This window comes from Impatiens glandulifera, chromosome 3 (assembly GCF_907164915.1).
Source record: "Impatiens glandulifera chromosome 3, dImpGla2.1, whole genome shotgun sequence".
In the NCBI taxonomy this organism is placed as follows: Eukaryota; Viridiplantae; Streptophyta; class Magnoliopsida; order Ericales; family Balsaminaceae; genus Impatiens; species Impatiens glandulifera.
In genome coordinates this window covers 59,401,811-59,423,681 of record NC_061864.1, presented here as the reverse complement: position 1 = coordinate 59,423,681, position 21,871 = coordinate 59,401,811, and the positions used below count along the sequence as shown (strand labels likewise).

At 28.9% G+C, this 21,871-nt stretch overlaps 2 protein-coding genes across 5 annotated transcripts; one reads left to right on the top strand and one right to left on the bottom strand.

Moving 5' to 3' along the window:
- Positions 1–8,780: 8,780 nt before the first annotated feature.
- On the bottom strand, positions 8,781–9,347 carry LOC124930497. The gene has a single exon (XM_047470836.1). It carries the CDS (start codon positions 9,345–9,347, stop codon positions 8,781–8,783), a length of 567 nt encoding a protein of 188 aa, XP_047326792.1.
- Positions 9,348–14,807: 5,460 nt separating this feature from the next.
- On the top strand, positions 14,808–19,606 carry LOC124931525 (inactive poly [ADP-ribose] polymerase RCD1-like). Of its 4 annotated transcripts, none has more exons than XM_047472006.1 (7): positions 14,808–14,942; positions 15,829–16,847; positions 17,321–17,562; positions 18,009–18,055; positions 18,654–18,785; positions 18,882–18,974; positions 19,325–19,606. In XM_047472006.1, the coding sequence occupies exons 1-7, from the start codon at positions 14,841–14,843 to the stop codon at positions 19,337–19,339; spliced, it is 1,650 nt and encodes a 549-aa protein (XP_047327962.1). In that variant the 5' UTR covers positions 14,808–14,840; the 3' UTR covers positions 19,340–19,606. The 4 variants fall into 4 exon arrangements, with proteins under 4 accessions (XP_047327962.1, XP_047327965.1, XP_047327964.1 ...); XM_047472008.1 differs by having other exon boundaries at positions 14,855–14,947; XM_047472007.1 differs by lacking the exon at positions 14,808–14,942 and adding an exon at positions 15,261–15,314.
- Positions 19,607–21,871: the final 2,265 nt, after the last annotated feature.

Sequence of the window (21,871 nt, the reverse complement as noted above, 5' to 3'; positions counted from 1 at the left end):
GTTAAAAGTTCTCTGATTTCTTTCCAACCGGATAATTATATATAAAATTAATAATAATATATAACTAATATTTTTTCAAATTAAACTTTTACAATTTCATGTAAATTCTAGATTTTACGAGTTTATAATTAGCCACCGACTTTACGTAAACTCTCGATTTTGAAAGTTTACTAAAGAGATTACTTATTTTTCTGTGTAACTTGTTGTTGTTGAATCTTTAAACAATCGATTCAATTGTCAACTATCCCTATTGGAAATAGGATTGGTCAAGGGAACCAACTTAGTCTTTTTTTTTTTTTTTATTGACATAATTCACGAATGAGAATATAAAATAATTAATTACTATTTATTTTACATAAATAATTATTATTAACATTATTTTTAAAAGACTAAAAATTGTGTTAGATAAAACTAAAAATTAAGATTTAAATATTTAACTCTAATTTTATGTACTCAATAACATAAACATTTAGAGACAACAAAAATTGAATTAATCAAATAAAAAAATCTAAATTTTAAATACTCAATTTTTTTAATTGATTTAGTAATATCTAAAATTAATATTTTAAAAAATACATCATACTACTTAATAATTTCAATATATTAAATTATATAATTTCATAATTTCAATATTAAATAAAAATACTAATACTTTTTTTTAACTTTTATGTTAAATTATTAATTTAAAATTAAGGCCAAGATTTTTGATCAAGAAGTTTCATAAAGCTCCCAGGATCATAATGAAAATCATCTCAATGTGTTTAACCAAAACAATTTTAATATAAAAGTTGAGTTTTTGGTTTTAGACTTTAATGAAGTGTAATGAGTTTGTCAATAGTTTTCTTATATTTTATATGATTGATTGAAACTAAAACATTATTGGAAATTTCTTTTGATCAATTCAAAAACTTAAAATTTTCATTTTTTATGAAAATTTTGATTTTGATCAAACATGATCGCGATGGATTGGAACCGGTTCAAATAGGTTCTCAACATCATTAAAAACATATTGGGAAGCCTTTTGGATTGTTCTTCAATAATATTTCAAGAACAGAAAACCCAATTTTGAATTTTTCAAATTCAAATTTTGGTTTTTCTGATTTAGATCGATTAATGGTGTTTGTCCACAATAGAAAGCTCACAAATGATCCTAGGATCGTTTCCCAATCAAAAAATCAAATAACTAGACATTATACAAAACTGTCAAAACTGAAATGTAAAAATTCAAATTCAAAATGGTAATTCAATATAGAGGATGTTTGGAGGCTTATCAAGGGTTAGAGAACACTCCTTAGACCTTAGGAAAACTTTGGAGATGCCTGAATCTAGGCGATAATACCTTACACAGAATTTCCGAAAATCCAGAAACTTGAAACTTTAATGGCGAATTCTAAAAATTTCGTTTGGAGGCTTGAGAGAATTTAACAAGAATCAAGGTCAAGAAGTGGTGCAAATGAGATAATCAGAAAGAGTAAACAATGAACACAAGAATGAGAGAAAACTCCGATAGGGGATTTGTGATATTTTATTATGTATAAATAGTGTCACAAATCCATTTCAAGTACAAAAAACTTCCACCTAGTCTAAATCAGTCTCTCAACAAAATATATGTATAAATTATACCTCAACTTTTATATTAGTATTAATTAACCTAACCATGGTTATAACCACTCTGACTAATTACTAATGGTTATAACAAATTAACAAAAACAGTTTAACTATCTAACAAGATTATAACTAAACATTAATGAATCATTTTGACATAACTTCTACACTCACCCTCAAGATGAAAATCTTGTAATTGTAGCTTGTGTCAAAGATTCAAAAATTGATTCGTTTCAAATCATTTAGTAAAGATATCTGTAATCTACATACTAGACTATACATGTATTAGTGAAATAGACCAGACTTGTATTGACTTCTTACTACGTGACCATCAATATCGATATGTTTTGTTCGTTCATGAAAAACTGGATTTTCTGTAATGTGTATAGTTTCTTTGTTGTCACAATAAAGTGTAACTGATAAATCAACTTTAATCTGAAGATCAATAAGCAAATATGTTAGCCATTGTAGTTCACAAACGGTCGCTGCCAAGCTTCGATATTCAGTTTTGGCTGAAGAACGAGAAACAGTTTGTTGTTTCTTTGTCTTCCAAGCAACAAGAGAATTTCCAACAAATATACAATACCCTGTTAATGATTTTCTAGAATCTAAACATGATCCTCAATCACTATCTGAATATGCAGATAATTTAAAACTTGCATGTGATGAGTAAAATAATTCCAAAGATGGAGTCCCTTTGAGATATTTGACAACTTGTTTGGCAGCCTCAAAATGGGATTTAAATGATTTATTAATGAATTGACTTAATTGTTGAACACAATAAACAATGTCAGGTCTTCTAAAGTTTAAATATAACAGCCAACCAACAAGTCTTCTATATTGATTAACATCACATAAATCATCATTAATAGGATCATTAACAAGTTTTACTCCTTTTGTTATAGGAGTTGCAGCTGGTTTGGAAGTAATCAAACCTAGATCAGAAACAAGATTCAAAATGTATTTTCTTTGATTCACATATATACCATCCACATTATGTATGATTTCTAATCCTAAAAAAAACTTAGTATTGCCAAGATCCTTAATAGAATATTTAGAATCAATAATGTTTTTAATGTTTTTAATGTATTTAATATCTTGTAAGGAGTTACCTGACAACAAAATATCATCAACATAGTAATAAACAAGTGGTTTGTTCTCCTATTCTTTTAATGAATAGGCAATGATCATTTTGTGATTATAAAAAAACAATATCTAAAAGACTTTTAGAAATTTCAAAGTGCCATTGTCTTGAAGACTGTTTCAATCCATATAAACTCTTATTGAGTTTACAAACTTGGTTTGGATATTCACAATTCAAACCTTTAGGTATAGACATGTACACATCTTCATCAAGACAACCATGCAAAAAAACATTATTCACATCAATCTGTTGTAAATGCATTTTACTTGCAGTTGTCAAGGCTAATAATAATCTAACAGTTACATTCTTTTCTAGTTACATTCTTTTCTAGTTACATTCTTTTCTACAGGAGAAGAACTTTGGTGAAAATCTACACCATCAATTTGATTATATCCTTTATCCACTAAACGTGCTTTACACTTATTTATACGACCATCATAATTAAATTTTGTTTTATAAATCCATCTACAACCTATAGCTTTTTACCTTTTGTTAGTTGTGTAAAAGTTCATGTGTTGTTTTTGTTTAAAGCATTAAGTTCTGAATTCATTGCTTCAACCCAATCTGAATTCATTGCAGCTTGTTTGTATGAAACTGGATCATGTGATTGATCAATATTTCCTAAAAATTCGGTATAATTTAAATTATTACAAACACTAGTAAATGGAAAAGTTGAAGGCATAAAAACATTCTTCCTTCAATGAACTGTTTTTGCATGGTTTGTAAAATCTTTCATCCATGTTGGTGTATGTGAAATTCTAGAACTTTTCCTTAAAACATTTTTAGTGTCATTTTGTGTGACATAGGGTTTTGAATATGAGATGCAGGTTCAGGAAAATTATTTTCAGTATAATGATCATGAGATGATTGAGATAAATCATTTTCAGTATAAAGATCATGAGATGGTCGAGATATATCATTTTGTTCTAACTCTTCCACACTTATATCTTCCATTTCATCATCAAAGAAAGTTGGAACATCTTTCAATTTCATTTTAGAATAATCAAATGAAACTTCATCTTTTATAAATGGAAATATTTCCTCATGAAAGATAACATCTCTAAAAACTGATATATTTCCAATCTCTAGTTCATACACATTATATCCCTTTTGATTCATGTGATATCCTATAAAGACACATTTTTTCCTCTATGTGTAAACTTTGATTTATATGGCAATACATTAGTTGTATAACATAAACATCCAAATACTCTAAGTAAACTATATATGATCAAAAATTGTTTAATTAAGCATATAAATTGGAGTTTTCTAATCAAATTTCTTCATTGGTGTTCGATTAATCAAAAAAGTTGCAGTGAGTAATGAATGTGCCCAAAATTTTGAAGGCAAATGAGAATCAATCATGATAGACCTCGCTACTTGAACAAGATGCATATGTCTTCTTTCTACAACTCCATTTTGTTGTGGAGTGTATGAACATGTTGTTTGGTTAATTATACCAAGAAATTTTAGAAAGATTGGAATACCTATCATTAATAAATTCAGTTCCATTATCAGTTCTAATTATTTTTACATTTATTTCATATTGATTTTTAACAAGTATGAAAAAATTGTTGCAATTCAAATACAAGTGTCTTATGAGGAATAAGATAAATACAAGTACATCATGAAAAGTCATCAATAATGGTAATCATATAAGAACAATTTAAAATTGACTCCTCTCGATAGGGTCCCTATAAATCAACATGAATCAATTCAAATATTTTATCGATCTTAGTAACATTATCATTAAAAGGTAATCTAATTGAATTAGATAATAGAAATGAAGAACAATGTTTATTTCTTTCAAAGGTATTCAGATAAATGGATATAATAACTCGATCTGAAGGATGACCAAATCTTTTATGAAGAATTTCAAAATCAATTACTGAATTATTAAATGTTTGATTGAAACAAGTACTATCAGATATATTGTCTTTAGAACTAAGAAAAAATATATCAGAAACATTATTTGTAATCGTGTCACTAGAAACGAAATAAAGGTTCTCTATCCTCTTTCCAATCTCAACATTTGATGCTAGCTTATGGTCCTGCAAGATTCATATTGTTTTTGAGAAAAGACAATTTATCTTGTTATTGAACGACGAAGAAATCTACTCTTCGTTAATGATCGGAGCATGGAATGGAAATACGATTGAAAAGAAGATGAAAGAAGAGAATGAAGACGGTTATCAATTCAGAAAAGAACTCAAATTTTATTAGGGTATTTTGTCATTGATATATAGAACAAATATACAAACAAGTCCCTAACCTTTTTATATTATTATACATTTTGTCTAAACTATAAAATTCACAATTTATTTTCCTAATAACTAAAATGATTAATTTTATTTGATTCTTATTTTCTTATATCACCTCCTCAAGATGATAATCTTGCAAGTTTAAGCCTTTTATAAGGTTAATTAGATGAGTTCCTTCAGTGGATTTTGTGAAAATGTCTGCGATTTGACATTTCGTTTGAATATAGTTTAGATTGATAAATCCACTTTTATATTGATTTCGTATCGATGTGTTTAGATTGATAAATCCACAACATGACAATCAATATCGATGTGTTTGGTCCTTTCATGAAAGATTGGATTTTGTGTGATGTGTATTGCAGCTTGGTCATCACACCACACTTGTATTGGTAATTGAATTTCAATTTTGAAATTCTTGAGAATATACAATAGACATTACAATTCGCAAATAGTGCTTGCAAGGCTTCTGTATTTGGTTTTTGTCGATGATCTTGATATTGTTACTTATTTCTTGGTTTTCCATGAAATTGATAAATTTCCAAGAAAAATACAATAACCAGTAACTGACTTTCTACTTAATGTGCATGTTACCCAATCAGAATTAGAGTATCCCTTTATATTTATGTTTCTATTTGATTAGTAAAATACTCCCAAAGATGGGTTTCCTTTGAGGTACTTTACAATTTGAATAGCATCTATCATTTGGTTTTTATTTGGTTTGAGCATGTACTGTGATAACTGTTGAACACATAAACATATATCAGGTCTATTTAGATTTAAGTATATTAATCGACCTATCAATCTTCTGATTGGCTCAGGTTCAACTAATTCTTCATTAGCTTGTGGTTCAGCTTTAAACCCTTTAGCCATAGTGTATTTGTTGGTTTTGATCCCATTAATCCAACATCATCAATAATGTCTAGAATATATTTTCTTTGGTTAATATATATTCCTTTGGAATTTCTTGCAATTTCTATTCCAAGAAAATATTTTGCTTCTCCTAAATCTTTTATTGAGAACTTTGTGTTTAGATGAATCTTCACTTCATCTATAGTGTTCAAGTCATTTCCAGGTATTAGAATATCGTCTACATATACTAATAGAGCTGTAATTTTGTTTTTTTTCGATTTAACAAATAAGCATTGATCATGCTTAGATTGTTTGAAATTTAGGTCAATCAATGTTTTGGAAATTTCTAAATTCCATTGTCATTGTTTTAAGCCATGTATATTTTTCTTTAGTTTACATACTTGTCCAGTTTTGGACAAGTCATATCACAACGGTGGTTTCATATAAACATCTTCGTCAATATGTCCATGTAAAAATGCATTATTTATGTCTACTTGATGTAGAAACCAACCTTTAAAAGCTATTAAGGTCAATAGTAAACGAATTGACACTATCTTAGCCACGGGTGCAAAACTCTCATGAAAATCAATACCATCAATTTGATGGTATCCTTTTGCCACTAATCTGGCTTTATATTTTTCTATTTAACCATTAGGATGTAATTTTGTTTTGTAGATCCATTTATATTTCAAAGCCTTTTTTCCTTTAGGTAGTGTTGTCAATTCCCAAGTGTTATTTATTTCTAAAGCTTGTAGTTCTTTTTTCATTGCTTCATTCCATATTTCATATTGACTTGCTTCTTTGAAGTTATTTAGTTGAGTTTGCATATTGATGTTTGATAAAAAAAAAGTTTATATATGTTTTGTCTTTTGATTTGGTTTTAAAGGGATATGTATTTGGCGTAAAATTTTGTTCTCTTAATTTTTCATTATTTAACATTTTCTATATAGTCGTTCATCCATTAGGTGAATTCTTATGTCTGGTACATTTTTTTATTGTTTGTATTTCCTCATTTTGAGTTTCTTGATTATCATTATCATTTTCTTGATTTTGGATAGGTGATTTAGATTCTCGATATATGTTGTTTTCTGCATTTAATTTTAGCTCAAGATTTTGATCATTTTGATCAAACGTCTTTTGAGTTTCAGTACAGGTTTTAGGTAATTCTGCCTCTTGTGTTTGAGTTTCTTCTTCGTAAGTTTTAGAGTTATTTTATGTGTCCATTCTATGAATTTCTTCATAATAATCTACATTTAGATCATTTATTTTAGATTCTATGTTTTGATTTTTGAAAATCATTATGTGTTCAAAAAATCTAACATCTCTAGAAACTGTAATTTTTTTTTGTTTCTATTTCAAATAATGTGTATCTTTTTCGGTTGGATGGGTATCCTAATAATATGCATTTCTTTCCTTTATGGTCAAATTTTGATTTATTAGAAAGAATATTAGAGAGTAGCATAGAGATCCAAATACTTTTAGGTTATTGTAATTAAGTGTACATTTGGTAAGCATGTAAAATAGTGTGTTGTAGTTAGTAGTGCAAAAGACCAGAATTTTCTTAGCATTGTAGCATGTATCATCAAACTTCTAGCAACTTCAGCTAAATGTCTATGTTTTCTTTCAACTATGTCATTTTATTGAGGTGTGTAGGTGCAAGTTTTTTGATGTAAAATTCATAATTCATGAAACAAAATAGAGCATGTTTTATTTACAAATTCAGAGCATTGTCAGACCTAACTCATTTAACCTTTTTTTCATACTGTTTTTTTTATTAAATTGATAAATGATTTTAGTTGAAAATGAACCATTGTTTTATCTTGCATCATGTATGTCCATGTACATCTACTATGGTCATCCACAATAGTTAACATGAATGGTGTGTTAGTTATGCAAGATTCTTTATATGGTCCCCATAAATCAACATGTATAAGTTCAAAAACATTTTTAGCTCTACTTAAGCTAATTTGAAATGGTGTTCTATGCATTTTTGCTAATAGGCAAGACTCACAATGGTTTAGTTTTTGTTTTATATTTGGAAAGATTATTTTAATAACAGATTCAGGTGGATGACCTAATTTTGCATATAAAATATCAAATTCAGATTTACTCATATGAGTTTTCATACAATCATCAATATAGACATTGTTTATCTCAACACGAGAGATATTATTTGAACTACAAGAATCTCTCAACTTGCAGTTTTCAGTAAGTAATTAAAAGCAGGAAATTCAGATTGGTGCAATAGGTAAAGGTTGTTAAATCCTCTTCCAGTTGCTAGAATTCTCATTTGCTTACAGTCCTGCAATAAACATTTATCTTCATAAAATGTACATGTAATTTTGTTATCTTTTAGTAACTTAGCTACTGATAACAAATTATGTTTAAAGTCTGGAGAAAATAGCACATCTTTTAACATAATATCAGAGTTTAATAAAAACAGTTCCTATTTCATGGATAATTTTGATAGAGCTGTCTCGTAAATATAGTTTCATAGGATTATGGAGTTTTTTTTAAATTCATCATCAATGCTTTATTATAACATATATGATTACTTGCACCAGAATCCACAATCCATATTTTGTTGTTTTCATTGTTGTTTAATTGATTCAAACTCATACTATACAATTTATTATTTGAATCAGAAGTTTTTGACATACCTGAAGAGTATGAGCCGTTGTTCTTCAAGGTTTTCCAATAAGATTTGAATAGGTTGAATTTTTCAATTGATGGATTGTTTTCATCTTGATCCATAGGAGCATTCAAGCTGCATGTGCATGACTTTGTCCAGTATTACTCCTTTTGTCCTTCAGTTGTTTTCACCACTCAGGGTAGCAGACCAATTTGAAACAGCCATCCTTGAAGTGACCTTTCATGTTACAATGAGTACATATTGCATTCTTTTTCTTATCCATAACAATCTACTTAGAATAGTTAACACTAAATTCTTTTTTAGCAGATTTTTTTAGTTCGGTATTCATAGCAGAATGTGAATTTTGATAGAGAAGGTTCAACGCTCTCTTTTTCTCAATATTCAAAACTATAGTGAATGCCTTATGCACTGTTGGGAAATTATCAGTGTTAAGGATCTGATCCTTAACGTTTTCATAAGTCTCATTCTGTCCAAGCAAAAACTGAAGTAATTTTGCATTCTCATCGATGCAGATAAATTTCCTAATTGCTCGACAACCATAATAGCTCAACACATCACTTCCATCACATTCACATTTTATAAGTGGACTTATTCCAGCTATTTCCTCCCAATATAGCCTAATTTTAGAGTAATATTCCTCAACAGAAAGATTACCTTGTTGTATGGTAGAAATGTCACGAGCTAAGCCATATTGCGTCGGTCCATTATTTCCTTCATAGCGTGTTTTAACTTCTTGCCACAGGTCTTGTGTAGTTACAGTTCCTTCAAAATTTGCCCTAATTTCTTTTGAAATCGTGTTTAGAATCCAGGAGCAGACCATGGTGTCAACCACCATCCACTATGTGGCTCCATCTTTATCTTCTGGCTTTGCACAGGTTCCATCTAGGAAACCTAGTTTGACCTTAGCTTGTAGCGACAATTTTATGCTCTTAATCCAAGAGAAATAGTTCGCTCTAGTCAAGATGATGGAGCTTAGGATAGTATTTGGATTATCTGCTCCATGAAGGTTTAATGGATCAACGTGTTACTTTTTCTTTGGTGCGATTTTGTTCGCACTTTCATTCGCGACCAGTGGTTCGATGTTTGAGCTTTCCATTGGAGTTAAGAGAATACTACATGGTTGTTATGATACCATGAACGACGAAGAGATCTACTCTTCGTTAATGATTGGAGCGCAGAATAGAAATACGATTGAAAAGAAATTGAAAGTAGAGAATGAAGACGGTTATCAATTGAGAAAAGAACTCAAATCTTATTAGGGCATTTTTTCATTGATATATATAACAAATATACAAACAAGTCCCTAACCTTTTTATATTATTATACATTTTGTCTAAACTATAAAATTCACAATTTATTTTCCTAATAACTAAAATGATTAATTTTATTTGATTCTTATTTTCTTATAGTTATCATCAATAAGTTTAGTTGTTGATATCAGATTATATTTGAAGTATGGAGAAAATAGAACTTCACTAAGTATTAACTCATTTGAAATTATAATTGTTCCTATTTCTGAAATTGATTTACATGACCCATCAGCTAAATACATAAGCTTATGAGTCTCTAATTTCCTAATGTCTTTCATTAGATTCTTGATATTGCATACATGACATGACGCACATGAGTCTATTAACCATTCATTTTTATCTATAACTAAGTTGTTGCTGCTCGTGTTAAACTCAAAAAAAAATGTATATGAATGAGATATAAGTTCAAAACACTTACATGCAGCAGTACCACTTGAGGATGCTACGACTGCTCCTTTTCCTTTGAGATCTCTCATGTTTTTCAGAAAATCTTTGTACATTCTGTATTCTTCAAGAGTTGCATCTCCATACTCATTCTTCTCTGAAGCATTGTTGATTGTACTTGTGCTTCCTCTTTTTTTTCTTAGGTTGTTTCCATCAGTCCGAATAACCAACAATCTTAAAGAAATTTTCCTTCAAATGGCCCCTACCTCCGCAATAAAAACATAGAAGATTCTTAGACTTAGACTTGTCTGAATTGCTTCTTCCTTCTCTTACATACAGGGAGTTATCTTGATTGATATTTTTTAGATAGCTTTTCTTTTCCACATTCTGTAACATTGTAAAAGCCTTGTAAACAGCAGTCCATGGTTCTTGCATCAATATTTGATCCTTCACATATTCATACTGATCATTAAGTCCCATCAGAAATTGCAGTAACTTATTCTCATCGTCATTTGAATCATTTCAAGGTCTAGAAAACATCCATCGCAATCTATCTTAGTTCCTTTACACCTACATCTTCTAAGTGGTTTCAAACTAAGCATTTCATCACATAAGAGTCTAACCTTAGAGTAGTATTCTTATAGGTCATTTGATTATTGTTGTAGTATGACAATATCCTTTTAGAGATAATACCTTCTTGGACCATTGTTTCCTTCGTATCTTGATTTAATTTCCAGTCAGAGATCGCGACTTGTTTTAGTTTACTGAAACCTTCTTTGAAGCCTCACGTCGATCGTATTCATTATCTAGGCACGAATCATAGAGTCGACGATTCCCCATTACCTTCCATCTTCTAGATCTGTAGGTCTTGGGAACGATCCATCTATGAATCCGACTTTTATCCTAGTAGATAAGGCAAGTTTGACGCTAAGATACCATTCGTAATAGGTCTTTCTAATGAGAACATCAGTAGTTAGAGTTAGCCCTGGATGATCTGCTGGATGAATGACCAAAGGATCTTTGTTGTATTTCCTCTTTGTTGGATGAGTCGGCTGAGGCTGAGAAGTGTTGATCGATGGATTGACATTTTGAGTAGTGTTAGGGTTTAAGTTACTTGGTATTTCGTTGATATTCACCATCTTGATTTCTTTAGCAATCGTAGTAGATCAATTGACTCTAATACCATGTAGAATTTAACAAGAATCAAGGTCAAGAAGTGGTGCAGATGAGATAATTAGAAAGAGTAAACAATAAACACAAGAATGAGAGAAAACCCCGATAGGGGATTTGTGATATTTTATTATATATAAATAGTGTCACAAATCCATTACATGTACAAAAAAAACTCCCACCTAGTCCAAATCAGTCTCTCAACAAAATATAGGTACAAATTATACTTCAACTTTTATATTAGTATTAATTAACATAACAATGGTTATAACCACTCTAACTAATTACTAATGGTTATAACAAATTAACAAAAATAGTTTAACTATCTGACAAGATTATAACTAAACATTAATGAATCATTTTGACATAACTTCTACTTTGAGAGTGGATCTCTTGCCTTCGGATTGATCAAGGGAGGGTATTTATAGCCTCTCAAGGTCGGTTTGAGAAGCAAGTGGGCTTCATTGAGTCAAACGACCATGATGTTGTTTTGGCCTTTTCCGATCAAACCCTTTAAGCTTTGTTCTTTATTTCAAAAATATACAAAATATTTTTAATAAATATGACACATATTTTTTAAATTTATTTTATTTTATTTTTATATATTTTGGGTTTAATAAATAATTTATTTAGGTAAAATAGATACAATATGTATCATAAATTATTTATTTTAATCTCCTTAATTTTTGTAAATTAATTTGAGACAATATGGGTATAACATTTATCTCAAATTATTTTATTTATTTTCATTGCCATTATCTTTAATTAATTAAAACTTAATTATGACAATAATTATTTTAGTTAATCATTTAATTAAATTTTGGCATGTTTTAATTATTTCCATTTTTATTTATTTATAAATAACTAAAATAATTATTTTAGAATTTATAAATTAGGTAGATAAATTTTCTGTGCTTGTGCTTATAATAGTTACATTAAGATTTTGACAATGCTATAATGTTACTTAATAAAATAAAATAAAAACCTATTAATTAAATTTGTTGGGAGAGATATTTTAAAATGAATCTATCCTTTGTTAATTAGTTAATAAATATATTTGGAAATCATTCTTATCCCTCATTAATTATTTAAGTAAGTGATGAGAGAGAAAATAGTTATTTTAAATCTCATTATATATATATTTAAATATAATATTCATTTATATGATATTATATAGATTTTTAAAAATATATATAACATTATTTTAAATATATATATTAAAATAAATTTTATTTTATTTAAATTAAATTTTAATTGTTAATAGTATTTTACATTTAAACTTATAAATAATTTTTTTATTATTAAATGGTATTATTTAATAATTGTTAGAGATTATTTATTTATATATATATATATAAATTAAATTAAATTGTTAATAATTATAAGTTTATTTTTTTTTAAATTTTGAATAAAATATTAAATACTTTAATTAAATTAGTTTAAAAGGTTAAAAGTATTGGATTTTTAATATTTAATTAATTAAATATGTTAAAGGTAAAATCTTATCCTTCTTTTATTATTTTAAATTAATATAATTTTATTGATATATTTTTTTAGTAATTTAATACTTTAAAAATATATTATTATATTATTATTATATATTTATTATTTAATGTATTAATAATAATAAAAATCATAAAATAATTTAGAATTTTAAAAATAAATAAATTAATTAATAAAAATGATATGTGAGAGAATTATCAGGTGACTTACATTTCTATTCCAATAATTTAATTTTTTATATTTATATTTATATTTTATTTTAATTTATATTATTTAAGTTAATATTTTATTTTAATATTTTAATTTAGTATATTTAATTTTAATTATATATTAATTTTATAAAATTAAATAATTTATAATTTGAATAGTGATCTAAATAATATAGAGAGACATGTTAATTAACTTGAGAATGTTAATATTAATGTGGGTAGATTGGGTAAGGAAACAAGAGTAAAGTAGGTAAAAATTTATTGAATTTGTAGTTGACATATTTATAAATATATTATTATTATATTATAATTTAATGAAAGGTGGGTAGAAATTATAAAGATATATTATTATATTATAATTTAATGGAAGTGGATAGAAAATATAAATATATATTATTATATTATTAAAATTATTATCATATATTTATTATTAATGTATTAACAATAATTTAAAATATTAAAAATATTAAAAATTAATAAGAATAATATTGCTCACATTTCTATTCATATAATATATTATTTTATTTTTTTTATAATATTATGTTAATTATAAATATTATATTTATAAATTTAAATAATTTATCAATTGAATGATAATCTAATAAATTTAGAGAATGTTAATTTAAATGTGACTAGCTTAGATCATGTAACTAATTGTGTTTATGTCGTTTTAATGTGTATATTCATGTTCGTGATTTGTCTCTATTCGTGTTTTGTCTGTGTCAACTTGTGATCGTGTTATAATTGTATAAACTCATAATTGTGTCGTGATTGTGATCGTGTTGTCTCGTGCTTGTGTCGTATCAACCAAATAACCAAATACTTGAGTGAGATAATATCATGTTGATTCAATCCATTGTCCAATTCTACTTCACTCCAACATCAATTTTTAATATAAAATAATTATTTCTCATTATTCTTCATCTTTATTTTATTTAATAATAAAATATTTTTTCGTTTCTTCTGGCTCTTCAACCTTATTTTCTTTAGTTTTTAAACTCTTAAGTCCTTAATAACAATTAATAACAAGTGATTTATTATATATTTTTTTTTATCTCTACGACATATCCGAGTATGTGTTTATTTATATTTTTAAAATTTTAATATTACTAATTTTAAATTATTTTATTATTTAATATTTAATATATTTAAACATTAATAAATATAAATCAACACTTTATTCGGGTAATAAAATACAGGTAGGAGTTCAAGAATTATATAAATAGATACCTGTCAAATTTAAAATCCAACTGTAAGAATCAAAGTCAAAAAGAAAATTCATCACTTCTTCCTCTCATTTAATTCTAACAGTAAAATAAAATTTAGATTGGAGAATGGATACTTCAATATCAAGTAACAGATGACTACTCTTTGTCATCATTCATATTAAAATTGAATTTATTGGATTATAATTTAGATTATATTAATATTAAAATTGTATCATTATTTAAATTATATTATGATGTTTATTTTGTTATTTGATATAAATATTATTTTTTAATGTTAAATCAAAATTATTTTATGGATTATAAGTCAAAATATTTTTTAAATTAATATAATATTTTTTAAACATAACACATTTAGATTAATTTTTTCAAATAATAAGATAATGATTCTAGGTTAAAATGTGAAATTGCTACAAGTTCAAGGACAAATTTTGGGCTTTTCTTTCTGATTAATGCAAAGAAAGACAAAGAGTAAAAAGTAAGGCGGTTAACAAAATGACCAATATATAAATTGGAAGGTTCCAAAATGGGTCCCGAGCAAAGATTAGGGTTGTCAAGTGGGCGCAGCAGGAGTAAAAAAAGGGAGAAATTTTCTCCGAATTTGGTGTCTGAATTCCTCTTGCTTGTTGTAAGGTTTGCTTGATCGCCGTTTTTTATGCATGTTAGCTTCGGATGAGATGTTTAATTTTGTCATTTTTGTTTTGTTCATTGATGATTTAATTCAGTTCACGGTTATCAACATTTTGGAATTCTGTGATGCATGTTGCATTTTGTTTAATTGATTTGTTTGTTCTTACGGATCTTGCATTTGATCCGACAATTCGGTATCATTGTCTCAAAATCAACGTTTATGTGCTGTGAAAGTTCCTTAATTTGAAAAAAAATGGTCTAAATTTATATGGACATCGGTTTGCTTACACAAATCTTCTACTGTTGAAGATAGTGAATGTGAAGAATTTGGATGGCTTCACTAGTGAAGCATGCCCTAGGTAGGAGTGGGGTAAGACTAGTTTCTTAAATTTCTAAGATAGATTTGAAAATACTTTTAAAATATGTTTTTTAGGATCATTTAGTTGCAAAAAATTCTGAATTTTTCTTTTGACTAAATTTAGTTTCCAAATGATTTTGTATCCAGATATAAGAACATAAATGAAATGTGTTTCCAAATGGGTATGAGATCCTTGTACTGATTTTTCTGAATCACTTTTACAAATTGTTCAAATACATTATTTTTATAGTTTATTTCACATTTTGAATGAATACCTTTTTAATCACAAAATCACATAAGATCTTAACTAAATCCAGAGCTAATTAATGTTTTCCATAATCTTCTTTTGTATTTGCCCAATGTCATATCTTTGATTTGTCGTTTCTTTGATTTGTCGTTTATTTGATTTGTCGTTTCTTTGATTGGTTGTATCTTTATTTATGGGCGCTTTATCATCAATCAGGTATGCCACTTATTATGAATATAATTATTCATATTTTTATTTAACTGTTGTATCTGTGAACAGGGGATTCAGTTGGTTGAAATGGAAACATCTGATAGAGAGAGTAAGACTTCGATGGACTTGAAAAGAAAGCGTCCTGCTGAGGGTGAAGCACAATTCACCGGCTTAAAACAGATGCAATCTCTGCAGTGTAATGCTTTGGATGATTTCCAGAGGCTGATCAAGAGCGGGAAGTTAAACGCGTCAGTCAACAAGAGTGGTCCGTCTCCCCGTCCTGTCATGAAGTCTTTGATTCACTCTTATTCAAACTTCATGACCAGTCAAGTCCCTCAACGAATGATGTATTATCAAGATGGTCAATGGTGTGATTCTCCTCAAGATTTTATCAGTCTAATTAAGAAAGATTTCCAATTGAAAAGGGCAGCTACTCTGATAGAGTTTAATGGTCGTCAGCTTTTCCTAGATTTTATACATATGCTGCAATTGGATTTGAAAACAGGTTTGCAGCAGTCCATTGCATGGATGGATGAATCAGGTCAATCTTTCTTGCCGAATTCTTATGAAGATAACCATTTAGAGTCGCCTCCAAACCATGATGATATTAGGCTTCAGCTAGAGATTGGGATAAATGGATTCCATAGCACTAAGGCGCAAGAATCAAATGCAATGCTTCCCAATCGAGTTAACGAGGTTGAGGTTGAGGTTCAGGTTCAGGTCGAGGCTACACAGATGGTGGGAAACTTGTCTGAGTTTATTGATTCTAGAAGCGCAGATCCGGACACAGATACTGTGAGAAAAATGTTTATAACGGGTATGAATAACATCAAAGGTATAGAGATTGTTGATATTTATCGTGGTTCTAGTGCTTCAATGGAAGCTCGATTGGAGTTGTTTCACAAGCAAGTAGAAATTACCAAAAAGAATCGAGGTGATGCAAATGTTCATTATGCTTGGCTTCCTTCTAGTAACGAAATGCTTTCTAGTACGATGATGTATGGAGTTGGGGACACTAGAAAGCTCAGATGTCAGTCAAAGTTTGGAGATTGTGTTCATTTAATACCCTTAAGAGGCACTATTTTTAGGTAAATATTATCAGCACACCTTTATTCGGTTTGGCTCACATTTTTTTTTTGTTTCCTCTGTATTTGTTAAATGTCATGATCGATAGATTTTGTTGAACCCTTGGATTCCATGCTAGAGTATTTAAGTTTGGGCTGGAGATGGTAAATATCATGATCGTTAGACTCTAGAAGTAGCATTTATTAGTATTATCCTTTCAAAGCTATGTATGCTCACACAGTTTTTAGGTTGATTCGAGTTTATATTCCTTGTGCTGTGTAAGAGCTTTTTTTATGTAGGATTACTTGGGCTAAACAACTAAAATATCATTTGGATTTAATATTTTAACTTCTAAAAAATAAAGTAAGGGTATTTTAGTTGATGACAAAGCCTAATTGATATCTACGAACCTGGATTTATTTTTTTGTCAGTTTCATGCAGTAGTTCTATGTCAAGTTCTTACATGCATTTACTTTTCTCTTCCCAATCTGAACAGTGCAAGAGCTAGTGCTGTTGACATAAATGGGGCTCGACACATGGTATTCTGTCGTGTTATTATGGGAAACATGGAGGTCCTTCATCTAGAATCGGAACAGTTCCATCCTAGTAGTGATGAGTATGATACTGGAGTTGATAATCTTCTTAATCCCAGACTGTATATGATATGGAACATGAATAAGAACACACATATTTTCCCAGAATATGTGGTTAGTTTCAAAGTGCATTCTGATACTAAAGGTGATACTGGCTCCTTAATTCTATTCTAAACTCCATCTGCTCAAAATTAACCTCGTTTGTAAACACTTATTGTTTTTGTTTCTGTATTTGTAAAATTAAATTTCTGAATTTTTCTGTATCTGGAAACAGATACAGAAACAATAAGTGTTTCCAAATGGGGCGCTATTTCCTATATATGTTTTAATTGCTTTTGTTTCTGCGTACGAATTTGGATGGTTTGAGACCAGCCGGATGCTGTCAGCTGAGTGTCAAACTTGGATTGTTAAAGTTGTTCTAGAAGCTGCTGATTGGGTTGAAAGCTATTTCACTCATGCATGTTTTATTCAGTTGGTGGACTGATGAGATAGTGATCTACATCGTCGAAGAGGAGATGTTCTTCCTCTTTCGCTTCTTCTATGATAGCTCTCAGTTCTGGAGCCTGATTATGTTGTATCAATCTTGTGCAGGATTTCCTGCTGGGATTGTCGCCAGACCTCAGTTACAAATGGCACCGGTAAGATCCGAGGATTATTTATTTGTTGCTAGCCTTTTTGGTTCTCTTATTATGCATTGCTGAATGTGAGTTACACTGTTAAGATTAATGCCTTGTTTGATGTAGTTCTTTGTTTTGTGAAAAGAATAAACCTTGTACTAATAAGGAAAGGATTTACAGAATTTTAATGAGATACATAACATGCTTAGTTCTCATTTTCAAAAGAAATTATTTTGATCAAAATCAGCTACATTTATTCAACATGCGTTGTGGATAACATTGGATCCTGATCCAATCCCCATCCTCTGCACAAGTCCAATTGGTGAGGTTGTTTGGACTCTGCTTCTACACTCTACTCCGAATCACCGCATTTGAGTAGATTTCTTTCCATTCATCTTGTCTTCTTGTTTTGTTTGAATAAAATGTAGGTTATTGAAAGTCAAGCTATTTAGGTAAAACGACATTATGGATACAAATATATAATAAAAAAATATAGGGTATTTTGGTAGATGATTTGAACAATTTGGAAGATGAGTATATTGTTAATGCTGAAGACATGAAACTGAAAATGTGTTATCTTTTCATGAAGTAATAATGTTATCATTGTCGTTGTTTATAGGGATGTGGAGGAGGATTTCAAGGAAGGGATGCTTATTCTAAACAGAATTTCTTATTATTATTTGCTGTAATTGCAAATAAAATACCTCCAGCTAGTATGGTGTTAGTTAGAGAAAGTTATGATTTGCTCCAGGTAATGTTTACTTTGCTGCTTCTATATTATAATGTATTTTGTTTACTACCTTTCTTGGCCCTGTTTTGCTCATTCTTTTGTATGAGAATTTGGCAGAAATTGAACATTAGTCGGAGTGAATTTATCAAAAGGCTAAGGATGATTGTTGGTGATCCAGTATTGAGGTCTTCAATTCAAAGCCTACCAATGGTACTTTTGAACCTTTTTTATCGGTTAAAATCCTTCTTTATGTGGCTGTCAATTGGAAACACTCTCTTTTTCTAGATCTGGTCTAGATGAGAAATCCGAAGAAAAGAAAAAGTGTTTATCAAATGGGGCCAATATTATTTACCTCATCCTTTGCATGCAAAGGAAACTTGTCTAAGGCTATGTTTGGTTAGGAAAACCCGGTTATGTTTGGAACATCATTAGAATTCTAATTGCTAAGGAAACTGGTTTTAATTGCCATTCTAATTCTTTAGTTCAAGTCGTCAACTTCTTTGAGTCATACTAGTTCTGCCTTAGAAATGACTCAAATTATTTAAGGTTTCCTGTTGCAGATGGAGCGAAAGTAAAAAATAAAGAAGAGGATGATCCTTTGTATTTGCATCTATTAAGAGAAAAAGGAATGGAGGAAGAAGAAAGAGATCTGTGTGCTGCTCTGCTTGTTGTTTTCTTTCTTTCTGGTTCTTCATTAAACTTTTAGTCAACCTTTGGATGTGAAAAAAAAACTTTAATAAAGTGATATATATACAGTTTACCATAGTTGAAACATGTGAATCAACTTTATAATACTTGTAGTACTCATATATGGTTTACTTACCCTACTTACCTTTGTTGAATCTCTTTTTTTTTTAAAGAAACTTCATGATTCATTTGTAGCATCCCAATCCAAATAAGTTAAGTTCAAAGTGCTTACATGGTTTGGTTCACTTTTTTAGACGATTGAAAGATACAAAGTTATGCACATTCAACTTCACCTATCTAGCAATTAGGGCAATTATTTCTACAACCATTAGATCAGCTAGATTTGTTAGAATATAAGAAGCTGCTTTCATGAAAATCATTATGTTATCTACTTCTCTTTTCAAAAGTTAAATAAATGCAGTCTTGTTAAATGCTGCAAGGCACGATGGATGAGAGAGAGAAAAAAATATGCTGTATTTTTTTTTCCGTTTTTATCAAATTATAGCTTTCTCTTATCAATAGTTCAAAAGTACGAACTTTAGATTTCTCTCTGAATGAAAAACTCAAATCGAAGCAGACGACGACCTAATCATAGCCTTCTACACCAACACCTTCTTCACATACACTTTTTGCATCAATATCTTATGCACCAACACAATTGATCCACTTCCCGTGAGAGTAAGGGCTAGAGGTTGACCTCCAACCAAACGTAAACAATCTATAATCGAAAGAGTTATGAACAAAAAGGGTCAAAATAAGGTTAGTTTCTAAGATGTGATTTTATTTGGATATTTGTAAACTGTTAAAAAAACTATATTGAAATGCAAATTCCATTGTTTTTTTATTAGGAAAATATAGCAACAACAGCAATAGTGCAGGATTCAACACAACTGGAAAGATCCAGTCTTGACTCAATATTCTTTCACATCACTTTTGTCCTCTCAAACATATCCCGAAGATAATGCTTGTGGGAACAACATTAATCGAAGATAATGTTGTATGTTATAATATAATACTTGTGAGGACAACATTCAACGTTAATATTTTAATGTAAAAGAAATTGCAGTTCATTATATAAGAAATTACATTTCGGTATACAATTTCTTCTCGAACATGATATATTCAGGATCATTTTTTTCTGAACATGATCATGTTCGGGATCATATTTTCCGAACATGATCATGTTCAGGACCGTTTCTTCTTTTTTTTATGTTTGAGTTTTCATTTATCTTTATCTTTCTTTTATGTTTGAGTTTTCATTTACATTTATTTTTTTTTATGTTTGAGTTTTCATTTGATATTATTATCTAATTATTAGAAAATAAGCAAAAGATAAGATGTCATAAAAAAATACACTTAATTTGACCTTTGTCTTTTGTGGAAGTAATTCTTGTTAAATAGCTAACCAAGAAGATATTGAAAGTTACTTTTGATAAGAACTCAATAATCCTATAAAAAGTTGTTACTTTATAGTTAAACATAGTTTTCTTTTTACTCTAATCAACATAACTCTAATAAATAAAAATACAATTTTTCCCCAAACATAACCATGTTTGGGACCAATTTGTCCCCAACATGACCATGTTCGGAACCATTTCTTCCAGAATATGATCATGTTTGAGACCATTTCTTTCCAAACATAACCATATTCGGAAACATGTTATTCCGAACATGACCATGTTTGGAACATTTCTCTAGAACATGGACATGTTTGGGACCATTTCTCTAGAACATTGACTGTTTTCAATATAATGTATCAACCAACCAAACATTTTAAATAATTTTCAATATAAAATAAATGATATTAATTTACAATTCATTTCATATGTAATGTAGCAACCAAACAATGTTACAATATTGCAAATGGTTTTATTTTACGATTCATTAGATATTCATTTTCTAACAATGTAGCAGCTCTCTTTAATTTTTTAGGGATTTGGATATTAACATTGTTCACTTTTGACTTCAGGAGCGATGAACCATACTTTATCCTCATCGACTCAATTACTGATTTAACTTCAAAAACACAAATTTCAGCAGGTTAGTACAGATAATTCTCAAACGATCTTAAAACTATATTACTTATAGTTTCCTTGTTGTTAATCTCAAGAAACGGTGATGTTTCTTCTCCGGTAAATGACCACATTTTCGACATGCAGTATATTCCACAATATGTTTTATTATCACAATATTGTCAATGAAGTTTCATAATATTGAATGCGAAGTCAGCTATTGAAGCGGCGAATCCCAAGTCAACGGTCTTCATGAATTCAATAAAAGTATTCTTCTGTTTTACCAAGGCAAGAAAAAATATAAACATAAATGTGAAATATAAACACTTTTAAATAGAGAAATTCAGCTTATTACCAAGGTCATAGATGTATCATATTTTTTCCCATAGTAAATCTTCGGGAAATGGT

Bases quoted from the DNA above. Each gene is read 5' to 3' on its own strand.
- LOC124930497 (XM_047470836.1), bottom strand. From the start codon at position 9,347: ATGGTGGTTGACACCATGGTCTGCTCCTGGATTCTAAACACGATTTCA.
- LOC124931525 (XM_047472006.1), top strand. From the start codon at position 14,841: ATGGGTCCCGAGCAAAGATTAGGGTTGTCAAGTGGGCGCAGCAGGAGT. The intron at 17,563-18,008 runs GTGATACTGGCT...AATCTTGTGCAG, and splicing joins AGTGCATTCTGATACTAAAG to GATTTCCTGCTGGGATTGTC. The intron at 18,786-18,881 runs GTAATGTTTACT...AGAATTTGGCAG, and splicing joins AAAGTTATGATTTGCTCCAG to AAATTGAACATTAGTCGGAG.